At 46.1% G+C, this 19,899-nt stretch overlaps 1 protein-coding gene across 1 annotated transcript in view; it reads right to left on the reverse strand.

Annotated features, from left to right (window-relative positions):
- LOC139209751 (IQ motif and SEC7 domain-containing protein 2-like) overlaps nt 1–19,899 on the reverse strand; it is a 133,736-nt gene that overhangs the window by 13,204 nt on the left and 100,633 nt on the right. The window contains exons 2-10 of the mRNA XM_070839592.1: nt 9,519–9,687; nt 8,358–8,525; nt 7,199–7,372; nt 7,018–7,113; nt 5,583–6,223; nt 3,969–4,922; nt 1,124–1,282; nt 917–1,039; nt 654–820 (exon numbers count right to left, since the gene is read on the reverse strand). Of these exons, the coding sequence (XP_070695693.1) occupies nt 654–820; nt 917–1,039; nt 1,124–1,282; nt 3,969–4,922; nt 5,583–6,223; nt 7,018–7,113; nt 7,199–7,372; nt 8,358–8,525; nt 9,519–9,687 (2,651 nt within the window). The remainder of the gene's footprint in view (nt 1–653; nt 821–916; nt 1,040–1,123; nt 1,283–3,968; nt 4,923–5,582; nt 6,224–7,017; nt 7,114–7,198; nt 7,373–8,357; nt 8,526–9,518; nt 9,688–19,899) is intronic.

Raw genomic sequence — 19,899 nt, forward strand, 5'->3', positions numbered from 1 at the left:
TGTATTTGTATAGCGCCTTTTTAGTTATTTTGTATTATTGATCTGAATCTGCAAAATCATCAAGTGAAGTAAAAGTAGCTCAAAACTGCACTTGATGTACTGAGTTACTGTCTACTACTGCTGAAGTAGATTTTACAATTAAAATAAAAACACAGGATTTTTAAAAGAACTCAGACAAACTCCTGTGTCCTGTGAGGTAAAATCCCTGTTTTAGTGAATGTAGTCTGGTGTGTGTGCAGAGAGCGATATAACGGCTGTTTGTGGTTAAACCAAAAGGATCTTCCAGGTCTCTCTCTGTAGGGATCCTTTCCATGATGCTGTCACACACTTAGAATAACACTCTGAGCCTTTCAGTGGCTAAAACAAGCACAAGTTTTTGTAGTTATTAGTCATTTAGACAGCAAATATGCACAAATAAAGCCCAGGTTTAAAAACTGAGCTCTGCTTTAAAGCTCTTATGAAGCTTTGTAAATGTTAGTTTTTCTTCCTTTTTTTGCCAAATTCTTATTTCAGCACATCACCTGATCGGTTTTGACCAAACTCTGACCGTTAGGAGTGATGACTGCTCTTTTCTAACTACTGGTTTTAAATTTTTTCCAGACCTGCAGCATTTAAGACAAACTACAAGAGGTGGAGATGATCTGCAGACTGACCCCGCAGGTTCTTGATAAAGTCCTCGAGCTTCATCTTCCTCTCTGGCTTGACGTTGGGGCTGTACATGTCCGTGTTGAGGAGGATGATGGCAAAGGCCAGGATGAAGATGGTGTCTGGATTCTGGAACTGCCGGATCAGCACCGGGTTACAAACGCAGTACCGCTGACTGGAGAGGGAGAGGACACGACAAAAGACATCACAAACGCTGCCGACAGGTCACTGAATCCTCTCTGGGATTCAAACCTGTGATGCAGTTTAGTACCTGAAGGCCTCCACCAGTCGCTCCACTCGCTGAGCTTCACCCTGAACTTTGATCTGAGCCTGGAACTTCCTCAGAGCATCATCTAGATCCATCCCTGAGAAATCCATCTCATCCAGAACACAGCTGCAGACAAACACAGGCAAGCATTGTAAATGTTCACACAAAGCAAAACCAAGCCACCATCAGCTCTTGTGAGTGTTTGCTCACTCGAGGACGTCCTTGTTGAACTGCTGCCGGCTGCCCAGGAACTCTCCAATCATCTGTCGGCTCAGTCCTTTCCTCTCCAGGATGAACCTGGCGATGCCCACCGGCGTGTCCGACACAAAGCCCCTCTCGATCAGGTACTGGATCCCCTTCTCCGGCTTCCTGCAGCAAAGACAGGACAAGTTTTTCCCCTTATCTTTTTTTTGTTTTTAATTCCTTTCCTGTCTCCTTTATTTTATTTCACCTCGGCTCTGTTTTGAGGTGTTTCCGCCGTATAAGCCTGCACAAAAGTATGGCATGTTGGGGGGGCGTTGGTCATCTTTGCACCACGTGCTAATGAGTGCTGATGTCTTAACTTACAAAAATAAAGGCAGAAGGAAATTTACTCTTTTTTAGCACACAGGATGGACCAACTGCAGCAGCCGCTCCCCTTTAATATCATACAGATATTACAGGAGCACCAGAGGCAGCAGGGGGTCTCTAAGTCACTTTAATCTATACAGAACTGACTACTTCCAGAGGTCCGTCTGCAGCTTCAGCACCATGGATTCATACACGCACAGCAGAGATACGGAGGAAGATGCATCCTGATCGTTCTGCTAACAAGAGGGAGTCATCCTCCCCCATCTACACAAAAAAATCATCTAATAATAATCATCATCTGAAGTGTCGACTGTGGCTCACTCCCAAAAGAGAAACGGTTTCACATTTACAACAACAAATTTGTCAAGAAACAAAGTGCTTTTCAGTTGTGCTTTGTGATCAATGAAAATGTTTGTCTATTATGTCTGACTCATGTGTGTCATTTTCACTATGCAGCAGATCGTTGCAGTAAATGTGCGTTCCTGTAATCGCTGCATGAAGATTTGGTTTTGAAGGACTGCTCCAACATTTCACAAGTGAATGAAACGGCACAAATCTTAACGATACTTGGCGTGCAGAACTGGGATCGTGATGGGAACATTTTGAAGTGTCTAGAAAAGCCTTTTCTCCCACATTGTTCCAAAATGTGGACGTGCGCCGGCAAAGAAGCGGCAGAAAAAACAGCAAGCAGTGAGATTTGTAGTGAACGTTTAAAAAATGAGAAGCAGCATCTGCTCCAAGTCTCAGCTTTTAAATCAGGGATTAAAACTTTCCTGTTTGCATTTTATCAGGTAAACCTGACACTGTTTCTGCACTGTAGTTTTTATTACACTCTCTAATCTGTTTAATTCTATTGCAGCTCATTGTTTTATGGTTTAAATCCTATTCATGTATTAATTTGTATTCATTTTAGCTGTATAAGACCACAAACACTGATGCTGACTTCACACTACGTGACAGTTTTGTCGATATCACTGCAGCAGATTAAGATTAAGAGGTCGTATTGTCAAATCAAACTACACGAACATGAACACACCCCCATATGTAACCAGGATTTTCTGGACGTGTGTGTTCAGAGGGTGACACCCACAGGAGGGCTTCACTTGGTAAAACTTTCCCGATCATCAGGAAACAGTAACAGGCTAACTGACATGCATCCCTCCTCCTTCTGCTCTGCACTCTGGGCTCCTATTTCAGTGAGAGGACAAACACTAAACCTTACATGCTCGTCATGTTGTTAGGATGCTGTGAGGCTACATGGGATAAAGCTGTTATTTTGCCCTGTTTTTTTAGATTCCCAGTGCCGTCTGCCTGGTTGGGGTGGGCTTGTGACGTGCAAAGGAGTTATTTTCAGTGTCTTGCATCACTAGAATCAGTTCATGAGAAAGATTCGTACAAAAGATTTGTTCACTGAATCAGAACTGGAGCTCTCAAACTCTTCTTATAATTCATGATATTTTACAAGTTTCCCTGCTAAATATCAGAGATCAGTGCTGGTTTTCAATGTGTTTTAAGTCTTTTAACTGATCTACATTTTAAATTACTCTTGAACTTGCTGGGCCGTCAGTGGATGATGTGCACCACTTCCTCGCAGTGAGCCACCTGTTTTCCCAACTCGCTGTGAACGAATGAGCTGGATCACTCCCTCACTGAGCGGATGTATCCCTGCACGCTCGCCTGCAACTGACTGAGAGCTCGACAGCAGAGAAATGAGCGAATCGCTTCAGCACAGCTCGTTCACTCAAAAGGGTGTACTGTCAAAGATCCTCTAAAACTAAAGATGGCTCACTACAGATCTGAAACAGTGTCCACTTCCTGTCTCCTGAGTGGGCGTGGCCTCCTGGTGGTGAAGGTGGTGTGGATGGAGGGAAGCAGGCGGGGCTGTGGGAGCATCAATAACCTATCAATGATCTATGTGAACACCAGCTGACTCCGAGCTGTTCAGTGTTTAACATCAGTCAGACTGGAGCTCAGTGCAGGTTGTAGTCAGCTGTTGTTCAGGCTGACAGACTGTCTGCAAACAGCTGTTAGCCTGTTAGCTTCCACGCTAACAAGCTCTGGACTCCAGCGGCTGATAAAAGCAGCAGGTGCAGCAGGTGCAGTAGGTGCAGCAGGTGCAGAGTGACTAGTGCAGCAGCCTCCCGCCACAGAAGCTTCAGAAACGATATATCTGTGCTGCCAGATCTTGTGAGAATAAGATGCTCACTCAGAGCTCATCTCCTCCTCATGTGTCCGTCTCTAAAGTCCATGTCAGAGTCTCAGTGTTCAGAAGATCTGTGTCCTGTTAAACTGCCTCCAGTATTCACTTTGGTCACTTTGGGGCCAAAGAATCGATCAGAATCTGCGTTCACGTTCACGCCTGACTGAACAGACTCTGCTGAAGGGGGCGGGGCTGAGCTCAGACCACCTGACACAGATACAGGAAGTGACTCATCAGTGGGCCGGCTCGCTCTCTCTCTGATTAGGTTCATATAGACACACTTACTTGTTGAACAGGTTGAGTCCGATGCGGTACTGCCGCCGCTGCACCACGTCGTTGTTGAAGGCGGGTGAGTCCCAGCTGTGGCGGCTCTCTCTCTGATAGGTCTGCTTCCCCAGCGCGGCTCCTCCGATTGGCTCCCGCAGGCTGTCGCGTGACGAGGAGCCGGAGCTGCAGTTGTTGACCGTTGTGTCGTCGTTGGAGTTGGTGGTGGTGGAGTTGACGCTCTCGTTGTCTCCGTCTGAGCAGAGCAGGTGGTGGTGGTGCAGGTGGGGGTGGTGGCCGTGGTGCTGCTGCTGCTGCGCCTCCATGTTTTGGAGCGCGGAGGAGGACGAGGAGGACAGCGGTGAAGGTGTAAGCGGCGGCGGCAGTGGCGAGAGAGGTGTGAGTGGTGGCACAGGGGAGGGCAGCGGGGAGGAGGGGGGTTCTGGGTAACCGTGGGGGAGGTGGTGGTGCTGGTGGTGCAGGTGGTGGTAATGGTGTTGGGCGAAGTGGTGAGCGTGCTGGATGTACGGGCTGCCGCTGTGCATGTGTTGCATGTGCATCATGTGAGGCTGGTTGTACTGCGGGTGGTGGTGGAGGATGGTGGGTAGATGTGGGATGGGCGATGGGTGAGGGTGGGGGTGCGAGTGAGGGTGTTGGAGTGGGTGAGGGAGCGGGTGAGGGAGTGGGTGAGGCGGCAGGGCCCGGGCTGAAGGCATCGGTAAAGGGACGTTAGCGGGGCTGCGAGTCTGTCCCTGCGCCGTGGCGACCGAGCGGCCGTTTGGTTTGTGTTTGATCGTTCCCTGCGGAGAGTCGGCTTCACTGCTTCCTCCTCCTCCCCCTCGCTCGTCTTCTCCACTCTCTCCTTCCCCTCCTCCTCCTCCTCCTCCTCCTCCCCTCCTTTCCCTCTCTCCTCCTCGCTCCACTCCTGACGGCTCCTGTTCGTACACCAGGCGTCCGATAGAGCCTCGCTCTGACCTGCAGGTCGGAACAACAAAGTTCATATTAAAGAATAATTCCAGACGTGGTGAAAACTTTTTCTACATTTAAAAGAAGTGCATATTGTTATATGACTCATTCCTACATCTGCAAAAATAAAACTTTTAATCTCACACAGGCAAATACACCTGATTAAACAGCTCCACATCACGATTAACTTTGGTAACTTAGAGAGTTATTCTAGATACCCAACAGCATGAGAGATGGAGGCCTGGAAGACCAGTTTTACCGCTACATTCGAAGCCCGCTGACAAAAAAAGTCATTTAACCTCACAGAACACATGATTTTAGTAATCAGTAATGCTTCGCTGCCAAGAATGACCTTAGTAACTGATACCAATGGAAATAAATAACATAAATATATAGTATGTAACTCTGTGTATGTACTGTGCTTTAGTACAATATAAAGGTATCTTTATATTGTACTATATTGTATCTAGGGGTCTTAATTTAACGCTCAGGAAGAAGCCATTTTGCATTATGAGTAGTTTTACTTTACAGAATATCTTTATAGTTTACTACTTAATACTTTTACTAACAGTAAATACACAAGTGTCCTATAACCACAGTGTAATCAACACCAGCATCTTTAAACAAGCATGTGAGCTCATTAGAAGCTCTGTGATTGGCTGTGCTGACCTGTCACTCATGTCCACTGAGCTGTCACTGGGCGGTTCGATAGTCAGGACGGGGAGGTGTCCTCCTCCTCCTCCCCCTCCTCCTGCCCTCCCTCTGTACTCCCCTCGACACTCTGTGCAGGGGGTGCTGCTCCTCCGGCTGTTGCTGCTGCCTCCCTCTGTCTCTCTGCTGTCCTCCCTCCCCCCTGCACCTCCTCCTCCTCCGCCTCCTCCCCAGTACTCTGTGTCGGAGCTGGAGGCGGGGCGGGAGAGTGGCGAGGAGGGCGGGCGGGAGAGTGGCGAGGAGGGGAGGCAGCCCTCGTCCATGTAGAGGGTGACATCGCTGAAGGAGGTGGCGTTGCTGTCCTCGTGCATGGCGGCGCCTCCCCCCACGCCTCCTCTCACTCCCACTCCTCCCACCCGGCCTGCCAAGCGTCGGGAGGATGGGTTGGTGTTGCGCCATGCACACTCCCTGTAGTCCTCATCCTCGTCCTCCTCCTCGTCCTCCTCCCCTTCCTCCTCCTCCTCTTCCTCTTCTTCATCTCCCTCCTCCTCGTCCTCCTCCTCATCGTCCTCCTCGCCTTCTCCTCCCACTTCCTGTGAGTCTTCACGGCCAGACTGGCAGGTGAGGGAGTCGTCCATGGAGTCGGCCAACGACTTCACCTGCAGTGGAGCACAGAGGCGGAAACTAAACCCAAACACGAACAAACACACATTCACCTCAAGCACAAGGAGAGCTTAAGGTTTAAATTAGAGAAGGCTGTACTTCTAATTTACCTTCTTTTTAGACTTCAAGGTTTTTTTTTAGTAAGAAACCCCTAAGATGCCTTTTTTTTTAGTACTTTACTCTCTTGGTAATATTTCCAAGTTCAAGAATGAACTTTGAAGCTCAAATCTCCAAAGAATGTTGAGTTTCATTGAAGTATCACCTGAGTACCAACTTTTATTTGAGGTCTTACAGTAAAAAAGCAATTTCTGCTGTAATGTCCACACACACACACACACACACACACACTCTCTCTCTCTCTCTCACGCACACACCTGTGCTCATATCATGGACTGTATAATAGAAGTGGACATGGCCACAGAAATGTCACCACCATCGTTTTGAAGCCTCGAGTTTGGCTTTACAGGCGTCGCCATCTTGGTTTTTTGGAACCAGAAGTGTTTGTTTCATGAAGGCCGCCTCTGATTGGTTGGTCACAGTTTTCCTCTAAATGGGACCATAATCTACTAAATGAACATCCTGCTGTGTTGATGAAGACTGTAAACTAGAGACTGAGACCAGAAACTCATCAGGAAAATGTCATTTTCTCATAGACTTACATTCATTCATAGAAAGAATGGAGGTTTACGACTTGGATTCACTTCTCAGATCTGGAAGCGACGTCCACTTCTTCTATACAGTCTGTGGTTCATGAGCACCTTTAATGCTAAATGTCATCACGCGTGGTTACCTGCTTGGAGAAGGAGTCGTCCATGTCTGCTGTGTCGTCTGAGCCCTGCTGACCTGCTGACCCCTGACCCTGAGGCTGTCGGTCATCAAACGAGTACTGGACCAAAGAAGAACAAACAAACAAACATGTAGCGTCACATCTACACATGCTGCATACACAGTATCTGTGTGTGTGTGTGTACCTGCATCCTCATGTTGGACAGGATGATGCGGCGGGTCATCCTGCTCTCCGAGGCCGAGCTGCGAAGCCTCTCGAAGTTCTTGTTCATGCGGTACTGCCTGAACGCCGTCTGGATCGTTCTCGCTGCCCGCCGGGACACAAACTGGCCCCCGTACTTCCTCTCCAGCATCTCCACCTATCAGATGGCACCGTCACACAGAGGCAACCAATCAGGGAGCAGGCTCCACAGCCACCGCGTGATGATAATATCACCGATCACACTGAAGCCAATGGAAAGCTCCTACTGTGGAGAGCTGAGTGTAGGAGTGATAATATCAGCATAAGGATATAAAAATAAGAGTCTGACCTCTGCAGGAGTAATAACATCCACTGAAGGCCCGGATCTAATATAGTAACATATGTACAGTTATGTCATTTCTTTGATCTTTATCTGTAGTGTGGCCTATTTTGTCTCACTAACTAAATAAGTCGAGCAAGTTTATTTCAGGATCTTCAAACGTTGACATTTTTAACTTTAACTTTAACTGTTCTTTCGATGGATCCAGTAGTTTCTGTAAACCTGAATGTGCTGACTTCCATAACGATAAACAAGCTCAGGGCTGAAACAACTGTCAATTAGTCTGTTGATCATTCTCTGGATAAATGGATTCGTTGTTTGGTCTATAAAACGCTGATCAGTGTCAGATCAAATGTCTCCAAACCCAAAGACTCAGTTTACTGTCACAGAGGAGCAAAGACACCAGAAAATATTCACATTTAAGAAGCTGAAATCACAGAATTATGACTCTTTTTCTTACTGAACTGATGAAGATAGTTAGTGATTGATTTGCTAATTGATCATACATCTTGTTTAAACTGTTTTAATCTAACTTAATGAAGCTGCATTATAAAATCTCTCTTAAAAATATAATATTACTGCTATAATATCAGTCAAACAACTGATGTTTTGACACAATAAAGAAGTAGCTGAGGTTTCTGTTGACAGAAATAAGACGCCTGGTGTTTGCACACATCGCACAGACAGCAGCACAGACTACAGACAGACAGGAAGAACTGATGTGGGACTAAAAGTGCATCAATGGTGGTAAAGAGGACGGGAACATCCTGACGTTGAGTCCACGGGTGGTCGAGGGACGTTTCTGCACATGTTCACTTCGTACCTTCTTGTCCTGGAGGTCTGTAGAGAGCTCATAGCTGTCGGATAGCGCCTTGCAGCGTTTGCTCTCCTCCTCCTCTTGCTTGCGGAGCGCCAGGCTGGCCGGCTGGTGTCGGCTGCGCTGAGCCCAGGCAAGGCTCGCCGGGCTGGGGGGGGAGATGGGAGAGCTACCCTGGAGGAGGAGGAGGAGACAGGCAGTCAGTGTTAGTTTAGGTATTCTCCATCTCAGGCGAGGATCAGTTTGTTTCAGGTGTTTCAGATTCATACCCTGGAGTCGCTGGTAAGGACAGTGTCGAGATTAAAAAGTTGAATCTTAAATCAGGACCAATCGGTCCCATCTCCAGGCGCCCACTTGTGTCCAAATAATAATAATCGTCTGCACACAGATTCTGTCTTACTTGGACAATAACAACATCACAGAGAATCAGGCCTCGGGGCTTCGACAGTGAAGACTCTCATGACCTCCTGTTGTCCTTAGACTGTGGTGAACGCGCCACTGTGCCATGTTTTGGTTGTTCTATTTCATTTGAACGTCTTAAGGACCAGGCTGGCATCCAGGGCACTGAACTCAAGGGGTTTGGGACCCTTGAAGCACCCACAGGTACCTTATTACTGTTATTTTTTTTACTGTTGCTTGCTTATTGTTGGTCAGTTCCCATTCTGTTTTTGATCAACTCCGATGCTCCCCAGCTCAGTATCCTCTTAGTATGACACATGAACCCTGACCCTGACGTCTAAATCCAACCACACCCCCACCCAAATGCCTGATCCTCACCTGACCCTGATCTCTGTGCCTAGTCCAATCCAGTTTACCATCGTATGGGAGCAGTTGCTCACAAGCAAGGGAACAGAAGGTGACATCAAAAGGGACAGAAAGATTGAATGAAACTGTAAAGACGATACTTTTCATCAGTAATGAAGAGGTAAACGTGCGTCTTATGTGGCGTCTTGGGGAAATATAGCTGTCACGTTCCCACTAGGTGCCAAATAAATGACCCCCAGAGTGGCACTCACCTGTTATGATGTAGATAACTCCATCAGATTTGTGATCTGACACACACACACACAGATCTACAGACCTGCAAGTCTGGAGCCAAACACACTTTAGTTCTTAAACTGGAGCTCCAGCAGACCTGTTGTGTTTTTGCATTTGAGGGTTTTGTACCTGTGTGTGTGTGTGGGAGGCTCCCAGGGGCCCGCTGGTTGAGGCGGAGCCGTAGGGGTCACAGGGGCTGGAGAGGGGGCTGTTGCTATAGCGATGGAAGGGAGGCGGGTGGCCAAAGGACGAATCAGAGAAAGTGAGCGCCTCCGGACACTGAGGGTCGCCCTCCACACTGAGAGAGAGAGAGGGGGAGAGAGGGGGAGGGTTATCCATCTGCTAATGTTGATGCTATCAGGTGAAATCTTGTCCTGCGATGGTTCAGTAACATGCTTGTTTCCTGGAACGCTTCAAGTGAAATAAACGGAAATATGAAGCTCAAAGATGGAGAGAAACAATCAAAGACAAAGAAAGATGTTATTTTTCAAAAGGAAATTAGGATGGAAGGAGAGAGGAGAGGAGAGGAGAGGAGGAAACTAGAGAACCAGATGAGATCAGACAAACTGGAAAAAATAGACTAAACTGGACTAAACCAGACTACCTGGATCAAACCAGACTAACTGGACCAAACCAGACTAACTGGACTAAATCAGACTAAACTGGACTTGGACCAGATCAGACATGAACAGAGTAGATAAAACTGATCAGGTGACAGTGAGAAGCTCATTGATCACTGAGGGACACTTTACTGTCAGAGAACCAGGAGGAGACGAAGACGTGTGCGTGTGTGTGTATGTGTGTGTATGATCATCAAAGGGGCTCTTCAGTGTTAATCTAAGACACGCGTGAAGCTGGCACTGAAGCTAACGTGGGCGCTGCCAACACACACACACACACACACACACACACACACACACACACACACTGAGTCACATGAGGGTGACTCATGGTAACAGCAGTGTGTATGTGTGTGCGTATGTGTGTGTGGGGGGGTGTACAGTGTATGTGAATGTGGGTGTACAGCGTGTTGCGTTTGTGAGAGACCCAGCATGAGTGTGTGGGAGACAATGGATGTGTGTGTGTGTGTGTGTGTGTGTGTGTGTGAGAGAGAGAGAGAGAGAGCAAGAACTAGAAGCTAAACACATTATTCTGGGATGATGTGGCGTTTACATCCCCTCATCCCTCCAAACTTGGGTGTATTAAATTCACACACACACACACACACACACACACACACACACACACACACACACACACACACACCACTCATAAATAAATCCCAGTGAGGCGCTGCAGTAAAAACTGAGAGGACGGTACTCTAGATAATTGCTAACTGTCTCTCTTGCTCTTTCCTCTTCATCCTCATCATCCTCCTCTCTCACTCTCCTCCATCATTTGCCTTCTCCACTTCTTTTTCCTTCTCTTCTCTTCTCTACAACGCATTCTCAGCGGCTCTTTTCTCTTCCCTTTCTTTGGCTCCTCTAATTTACTCCTTTCCTCTTTCCTTCCCTTTTTCATCCTCTAACTTGCTCTTCTCACCTCCACTATCGTGACCTTTCCTTCTCTCTAGTTTCTTATCCTCTTTCCTTTACACCACTGACAGGCTCAGATTGTGTGAAGTGTGTGACAGCATCATGGAAAGGATCCCTACAGAGAGAGACCTGGAAGATCCTTTTGGTTTAACCACAAACAGCCGTTATATCGTTCTCTGCACACACACCAGACTACATTCACAAAAACACTGATTTTACCTCACAGAACACAGGAGCTGCTGGTCTGCTGCTGCCTCAATCAGTTAGTTTATTGATGCTATTGTGTGTCACACAAATATTGTGTTGGATCCGAACTAACCCTTTAAAACACCAAAGTCACACAATAACACAATCAACCTAACTGATTGAGACAGCTGTAGACCAGCAACTCCCTTGTAAAAATTACTATTTTTCTCAATGGAGTCTGGTGGCTTTGTATCGAGCCATATAGCAACTATTTCTGGTAAAACAAAAAGGATCTTCCAGGTCTCTCTCTGTGGGGATCCCTCCTATAATGTTGTCGGTCACTTAGAATAACAATCTGAACCTGTCAGTGGCTTTAATGGACGTACTTTGATCAGGTGCAGTTGCCCCAAAGCATCACGTTACAGCCACTCTTGTTTGTTCGCTGCCCAATCTGGGCTGCTGATCTGCTGGACCAGTTCCACATTTATCCTCTGTGTTTCCTTTGCTTTCATGCTCTCCCTCCCCTCGCTGTCCTGTCCTGTCCTGTCCTGTCCTGAGCAGCTGCAGGGTTGAACTGAGGTGAGGTGTGTTTGATTTAAACCCCAGCCCTGCCCTGCGCTGGGCACCACGCTGGCTGCCTCCTCTGGCAGGCTGCTGGTCACACGGCAAACTTCAGGTGACCCTGACATTAAAAAAAAAACAACCATCACATGATGTGCCAGGATTTATTTTTTTAACATCTGTCTCCATCTTTGCTGCTTGGCACTCATTGGCAGTATTTATCTTGTCCCGACCAATTCGCAAAATCAGAAAAGAAAAACTTCACCTGAATTCGTTGGTCTTAAGACCTGTTTGCATGTTCAATTAGATATCAAGGATGTTTTTTTCAGTGCATTACTGGTATTTTTGTAAACTTCCTGGCACTGGAGATGGGGGCTACATACAGGGTGCCCTAAAATACTGCTGAAGGTTGTTGGGGCTATAGACATATATAATCTCTAAATATCATTCTGTTATTGTTCTAACAGAACAATATGGAATTAAACTCTCAAGGTTATTTAAAGTATCTGAAGTATGTAAGGAAACAAACAACAACAATATAGAAATATAATAAAGTCTATGTCCTTGACTTGATCATGTCTGACTTTCACAGTAAGCTTGAAACACTCAAACTAATTTCCACCAGACCAGACATAAACACACAGCATAAAACATGACACTGACTGATAAAGAGCTTCAGCATCATCACGGCAGAAGATGCACTGTAACGGGATAAATTAGCTGCAGTATTCAGAGAGTTTCACTGCTCTGCGGTGAATGAGAATCAGCACAGTTCATAAAGGAAGTGAAGCCTGCGAGCTAAATCAGTCGCTCACTCACTCTCTCTGCAGACTCCTCTCTCTGAAACAAAAGCAGCCTATTAATTATGGCTGGGTGCTGCAGCCGGCAGTGATCCGCTCACTCCTCTGCTGCTCACCTGAAAGCTCTGCTGCTCACACAGCGCTTGACAAACCTCGGCCCACGCCACCTGCAGGCTGTCTGGGTGTCTGCTCCCTCCCACCTCAGGGGGACGTTGTTATTGTCATCAGACGCCCTGCTGGTCTGAGCTTTATGCTTTTCTTTTTCCTGTGCGTATTCCACATTTGCATAATAATCCATGTGAGTTGGTGGACTGAATAAAAGGCAAAACAGTTTGACTCAGTTAGATCTGATTTAAACACATTAATTTCTACGGGCCTTAGATGCAGCAAGTAGTCATCACGTTGTTATTCTTTCATTTCATCTGTAGAATTTATCAGAGCACAGAGTAATGTCTTCAAATGTCCGGTGTTGTCCGACTAACTACAACTCAAAGACTCAAAGAGTTTATAACCGTGTGAGAGACAGAAAGCGAAGCAGGAAAAATCCTCTCACTGGAGGAGAGAGACACACGACAGCTGCTATTTATGGTTTCAAAAGAAAGAAAAGAAAGGATGAGGTGTCTGTCTGCTGTGGTGGAAGTTTAAATCAGTTATTGCGTCATTTTTAACAAAATTATATCTGTTACATTTCATGAACACACTTTTGAATTTAACACAATTTTTCAATATTTTTATTTAACTTTGCCATGACACTTCCATATTGCCACTGACAACATCTGGTATCTGTTTAAAAATGTGTAATGTGCTTTTTGGGATTTTCCGTGAAGAAAGACTCCTGCTTACCCAAAGCTGCCTTCAGCTCTTCCCGGTGGGCAGTTAGCATGGTGGTTAGCATGGTGGTTAGCATGGTAGTTAGCATGGTGGTTAGCATGCTAGCTTTTGTGACCCGTAGTGAAGTGTCTCTCCACATTGTGCCGCTTTCTCGTCACCCCTCAAATGAGACACACGCAGTTTTCTTTCACAGTAGTAACAAAGAACTCTTCCTCCCATTCACTGTGAAAATGATGAGTTTTCTTTTTTCTGCCATGTTTTTTGGGTTAGAAACCACATTCGGCTCCCCATCTTCGCTGCGCCCACTAGCTTACTCTCCACGAGCGCCAAAGTTTGGTCATGTGCACAATGCTGACCTTTGAACTTGAATAGGTCAGAGGTCACCTAAAACTATCTAAACTAATTCTTTTATTTTTAAGATATTGTCATTTTCAAATCTATATAAATGCAAGTGTGATTAAAAAAGAATAGCAACAGAAAAAATTACATTTTAGACGCAACGCAACTCACTGGTGAGTGGGGGGCGACTCATGTGGTCCTTGGGGGCGACCTGGTGCCCCCTGGTCTAGAGCAACACACAGCAGCAGCTACAGGACGTAAAAACCCACTGCAGCATGTAAACACTCATATGTAAATCCTGGTTCAGCTCAGCAGCTTGTTCTTCCTGTGAAGCCACACACACACACACACACACACACACACACAGGCTAAGCAAGTTCAACACTATTTCTCACATTTACGTTTCTTTTCTTTCCGTCTTTCTGCTGTAAATCTAATTTTCTCTCTCGCACACAGAAAACACACACACACACACACACACACACACAGTTTCTGTTTGTCATTCTGCATCCATAGCCAGGGGCGGTAACTAACAACACACACACTGCAGCACAAACACTGCAACACACAGACACTCATTAGAAAGCTGTCTGATTTCTATGGTCGACAGTGTCAAAGCAGTTTCTGCACAAACAACACAAACACACACTGATACACTGAAGCATGTACACACTCATAAGTACACACTCTCATGTACACACACACACACACACACACACACACACAACAACACACACTGCAGCCAACAGGCCAAACAGACCCAGAATATAAAGACAATCAGTCACTTAGTCGGTCTGAATTCTCAGGTGCACCTGTACATTGTCAAGACACCAAGAGTCGTTCTAACCACCAACATGCAAGTCGACTTCCCAACTGTAATAAATTAAATTAGTTTCAACAAATACTGACAATTACCTAAATAATAACCATAATGCAAAATAACTCAATCTGAGTAAATGAAAAACAAACACACAAAAATAAAGAAAACACTAATTATTTATTCCAAGCTGTAATTTTTCCCCTTCTTGAGTCCAACTACTCATTTCTGCTTATATTTTAGTTTATATTCTATTATATTTCACATGCTGCCTTTTAAATTGCCTTTTTATCTATTTTTATCTTTTTAGCTATTGATATTTAAACTGTTTGGCATGCATTGCGGACAGCAATGAAAGAATTTCATTGTACAGGGAAACATGTTTGTGCATATGACAATAAACACTTTGAATCCTTGAATGCTTCGATCTTATTCTGTATTCTTAATGTCAGAAACTAAATGTCACCATGTTGGATCTGTAGTGGAAATCACTGCAATCAAACCAACACTGAACTCACACACACAACAACGACCTCCAGCTTTGTGAGGCAGCTTGTCGTTCACTCAGTGAGGAGCTCTGGCCATCCCTGTATCACTTTCCTTCACGCAAACACTTAAGAGTATTAAAGTTTGCAAACAGGAAGGGAAGCTGGGTTTTGGAAGCGCTCCCTGCGAGGCGAGGCATTGCACAGCGTGAACCCGACAGGCAGCGAGTCCTCGCTGGATGGAAACAACAGCCATGACAAACAGGAAGTGAGGGCGCAGCAGTGTGTCAGAACAGGCAGCGACTCCCAGGGAGACGAGGCCGCTCTCACAGTCTGACACCAGCACATGAGGGAGGAGGACGACCGGATGATTCACTGACCTCACTGTCTCACACACTCACTCTTTCCTAACTGACAGACCAGCAAATGTTCCTGCTCCTGGGGGAGCTAACCAACTAACCAACCAGCTATCAATGTGAGCAGATTCATACATTTAGAGACCAAAGTTTATTCTACGATGGCGTTAATTTACCCTCCATTCGTTTGTGCAGCTCTGAACGCGGTGATCACACTCGGCTCCGCTCTGAACCCCTTTGGCCCCGCTCTGAACCCCTTCGGCCCCGCTCTGAACCCCTTCGGCCCCGTCCTGAACCCCTTCGGCCCCGCTCTGAACCCCTTCGGCCCCGCTCTGAACCCCTTCGGCCCCGTCCTGACCAAACTACAAGATGAGCTCCCACAGCCAGGTGTGATTTGCATGCTGGGACGTGGACGATCGCTGACCGGGACTAACAACAAAGTACATTTCTTTCTTCTATCATTTGGGCAGATAGAAGATTGTCTAGAACCCAGGAGGTTTTCATAAATAGGGAACCTGTGCTGGTATTTAGATGCAAAACAATAAATATAAGTACGAGAGGAGAAAAAGAAAACTACAACAAAAGTCACAATTAGAAAAGAACTGGAAAGAAGATGATGGGATGTGTAAAACATTGACTAAAGTCTGTGCAAGAGTTCAAAGAAAGAAGAAGTACAAGGAGTTTTAGTGAAGCATCTTGTCTTGCTTGAATTGATCTTTTTCACTATGAGAAAGAAACTGAAGAACACTTTACTGTACGGATGCTTTCACCAAACAGCCAAGTGTTTTATTGTCATATGCGTAACAATTACAGTGAAGCAGTTGTTGGCAATCAGCAAAGCACACAGGGCCTCTAACTTGAAGAAAGGACAACCCCCTCCCCACAACTACCACCCCAGAGATGGAAATTTCTCCATCTCAGTGCTCTGCGGAGGGAGCGCACAACACTCCAAGTATAGAAGTCACAATATATAAATGTAGAATATTCATAAAGTGGGGTGTAACACTGTGGTAGGCACACTGTGTGGTTAGCTGCCAATCAAACTAAGCTAATGGAGCAAGGTCACTGTTAAAGGAGCGCCTGTCTGCTTCCAAACAGTGAAGCAGAGCAACCACGGCACAGTGTGCTCTCAGCACTAAACTAGAACCAGGATAAGAGTCAGTAAACGTGACCGGACCAGAAGCCACCGCTCGTCTGGTCTCCTTCATGGTCTGCAGCACCAGGACTGTACTGTGATTAAGGATAACGATTCACGGTGAGGGAGGGGATTTCTCTCCATGCCTCTGAGGCCTGACTGTCCCAGGGATTGGAACCAGCAACCGCCCCTGCTCCTCTGCCCCGTAGGCTCGCAGCGCTCTACATTAGGACACAACAGGGACTCTGGGAAATGTGTGTTAGTGAGGCACAGCTTTTCCTGGCCTTGTTTCACCAGAGAGAGAGAGAGAGAGAGAGAGAGAGAGAGAGAGAGAGGGAGAGAGAGAGGGAGGGAGGGAGAGTGTGTGTGAATGGTTTGTGTTTTTGTATCGATGTGTTGCTGTGTGAATTTCTGTGTGTGTGTGTGTCCTCTGTTTGTCCAAACAGGCACCAAATGGCACCAAACCCTGAGGCATCGAGCTGCTACTCACAACTACATGTGTGTCATCCCCACCTCTCTCTCTCTCTCTCTGTCTCTCGCTCTCTCGCCTTGTTCTCGTCTACATATGCTCTTGTCTTTTCTCTCCATTTTAATGTCCTCTCTCTTTTTCTTTTGCATGCATGTTCTTCTAACGTCTCTCTCTCTCTCTCTCTCTCTCTCTCTCTCTCTCTATGATCTCTGCTGCAGAATCCCCACACTACTCCCTCATGTGTGCAGAACCACCCGACCCCCTTATTATCAGCCCATTAAAAGGCCCGTTAGCAGTGGTTATCACCACCATTAGCCTAATTCAGATAGTCCCTGCTGCACCTTCCAGAGGGCCAAAAGGTGCCTACTGTCTAATAATATTATCATTAAAACTGACATACATGACCACTGGAGAGTGCAGCAACATGGTTAAAGTTGTAAAACAGCTAGGTTTAGACACCAAAACTAGTTGGTTGGCTTATTTAGGAAAAGGTGATGGTTTGGGTGACATAACGCAAGTTACATAACACAAGTGAAGTTAAAAGTGAAAATATCTTCACTTTGACTTTTGGTTACGACAAGCAGCAGCCTCCAGGGTGAGAGTCCCGTATTTGACCAATCAATTGAGTGAATTATCGGACCTGGATATGGTGCCGCTGCTCAGCCTTGCGTCTACTTTTTCCCCATCGGCACATTTGTGGTTTTGCACAAAAAGCCTTTTCCCCGTAGACGACCACTGTAAAGCTAAAGCTTCTGACAGGACACCTCCAGCTATAAATGAGACCAATTACTGCGCTTATATTCTAATAAGTTTAATCTTTTCTTATTTCATTTTTGAGTGACGTCACTGCCGTGGTACGAGCCAGGGGCATGATGGGATGAGCGCTACTGTCCAGTTCTCATTGGAGTGAACAGGCGCCATGTTTGGGTTCAGTTTCTTTTAATGCACCCAAAGTCCTGCCAACACGGACCGTGTCATGCTTTATACCACGGCACCCGACTTCCTCCTGTGCTCTCTTCATAATTACTGTAGCCAGTAGAGGTCGTTTAATTGGAACAGATGTGTGATGATATTCAACAGCAGGATGACCTGGAGTTCTTGGGTTGGAGCTAACCTAAAAACAGGGGTGTAGTGTCGGTGTCAAAGGTCATCAGCGTTTCTTCTCAGACCAGGTCAAAGGTGAATGTTACAGCCGTGTTCTGTGCTCTTCTCTCCGCGCCGATGCAGCCTGAACAGATCCAGCTTGAGAGCTTGACATGGGCGGCTCACACGAATCCCTCAAGCAGAACAAACGGGCAACGTTTTCACTGTCGGCTGCATGATGCATGAGTCAGACATGACATCAGAGCTGTGCAAAGTCGGTTGCGAGTCATGCGGCACCAGTAGAACAGCAGCGTAGTGATGTAATCCAGCGGTGGACAGATTCAACTCAGATCTTTATCTCATACTGCGGTCATCCATGAGAGCATATGGTGCAGCACGTTACTCATCCACTGCAAACCTTTTTTAGATCTACAGGGTTGGAGAAAAGGACTGGGCTCCAAGCTCCTCTCTCTTTTATTGGACACATTTCTCCATTATGCTAATATTCTCAGGATACAGTTGACTGGGACAAGAAAACTTTTCTCTCCACATTAAAAACACCTGATGAGACACTGGAGCTACTTTGGGCTCCCTAATGTACATGTCATTGAACACAAAGTGACCAGTGACAGAAACATCCTCAACTGGAACTCCACTGACACGTGTGTGTTTAAGGGTGCTGGGATTTACTACTACATGTGTGAAAAAGGTTGTTTAAGGCCTTTAGTTTCTCAAGACTTTAAAATCATGTCACCTGAATCTGTGCTGGTTGGAGCCGAAGACTACAAGCTGGTGTGGAGTCAGAAAGAGCCAAGCCAACCTATCTGACTAGGGGACGCCACAGTGAGGAAATTTCCCCACCAGTTAATCATCTGGGGACAACACCGGTGTTATCAATTTTCCTCAAAGATATTCGTCAATGACGCTCAAAATCTGTAGAGTAATTTGATCTTTAGATCTTTGGATCTTCCCTTAAATACAAAATATTGCCGACATAGACACTTTTTCTTTTCGCTTCGACACCAAATCCTTCAACATCGCCGCTTTGGTGAACTCTCCTCACTGCCTCACTTCACATGAAAGTGAAATCTGACTCCAGATCCATCGTCCAACCAACTATGGATGACATGCTTAGTGTTTTAGTATTTTAGGAATGACGGCACGAAAACGCCAAAACGAACGAAATGCGCTTTAAAAAAAAGCAAAATGACGATAACTAAGACCGATGACGCTGACAACCACAGCAACCCTATGTCCGACCAGCCTGTTGGTGGTAGATTGCATTCTGGGTAACATAAGCACCAAAAGATCAATGATCAAATCTGTTTGAATTGATTCTACCCAGTAAAATCAATGCAGTGGATTTTGTATAAAGTCATTTTTAAGTTTAAATATATAAGTCAGTGCTAATTTATGTCATCAGGAACATTATCATAGAGCCAACCATAGAACCACAACAGCAAAAAAGCTGCAATCACTTTCGAATTCAATCAATTATCTTGACCTGAAGTGTCAAGTAACTGAGTTTGGGACCTGAGTCAGACGCTCACTGTTCCCTCCTCTGCAGAGCTTGATGGAGAGCAGATAAAGAGGGAGCAGGTTAATCAAACAGCTGATCTAATTTAAGGTGTGGTTTATCCTCTGGTGGCTTCTCCTGCTCCACTCTGCTCTCTCCATCGGTGAATAATCAGAGCGCCAGAGGCACAACACGCTGGTGTGAGAGGGAAAGTAAAGACGTGATTTAATTGTTTCTGACTCATTCTGGCCCCCGAACACACCAACTGATCCTGGGTTCCTTCTGTTTCCCGTCCTCGTCGTGTTTCCACCCGAGCTGCAGCTGCACCGACGGCGCCAACCACCAGAGACCGTGTGCTGTCAGTCACTGATCCGTGAATTCTCCCTCTGCTTGAAGC

Source organism: Pempheris klunzingeri, chromosome 11 (assembly GCF_042242105.1).
Source record: "Pempheris klunzingeri isolate RE-2024b chromosome 11, fPemKlu1.hap1, whole genome shotgun sequence".
Lineage (NCBI taxonomy): Eukaryota > Metazoa > Chordata > Actinopteri > Acropomatiformes > Pempheridae > Pempheris > Pempheris klunzingeri.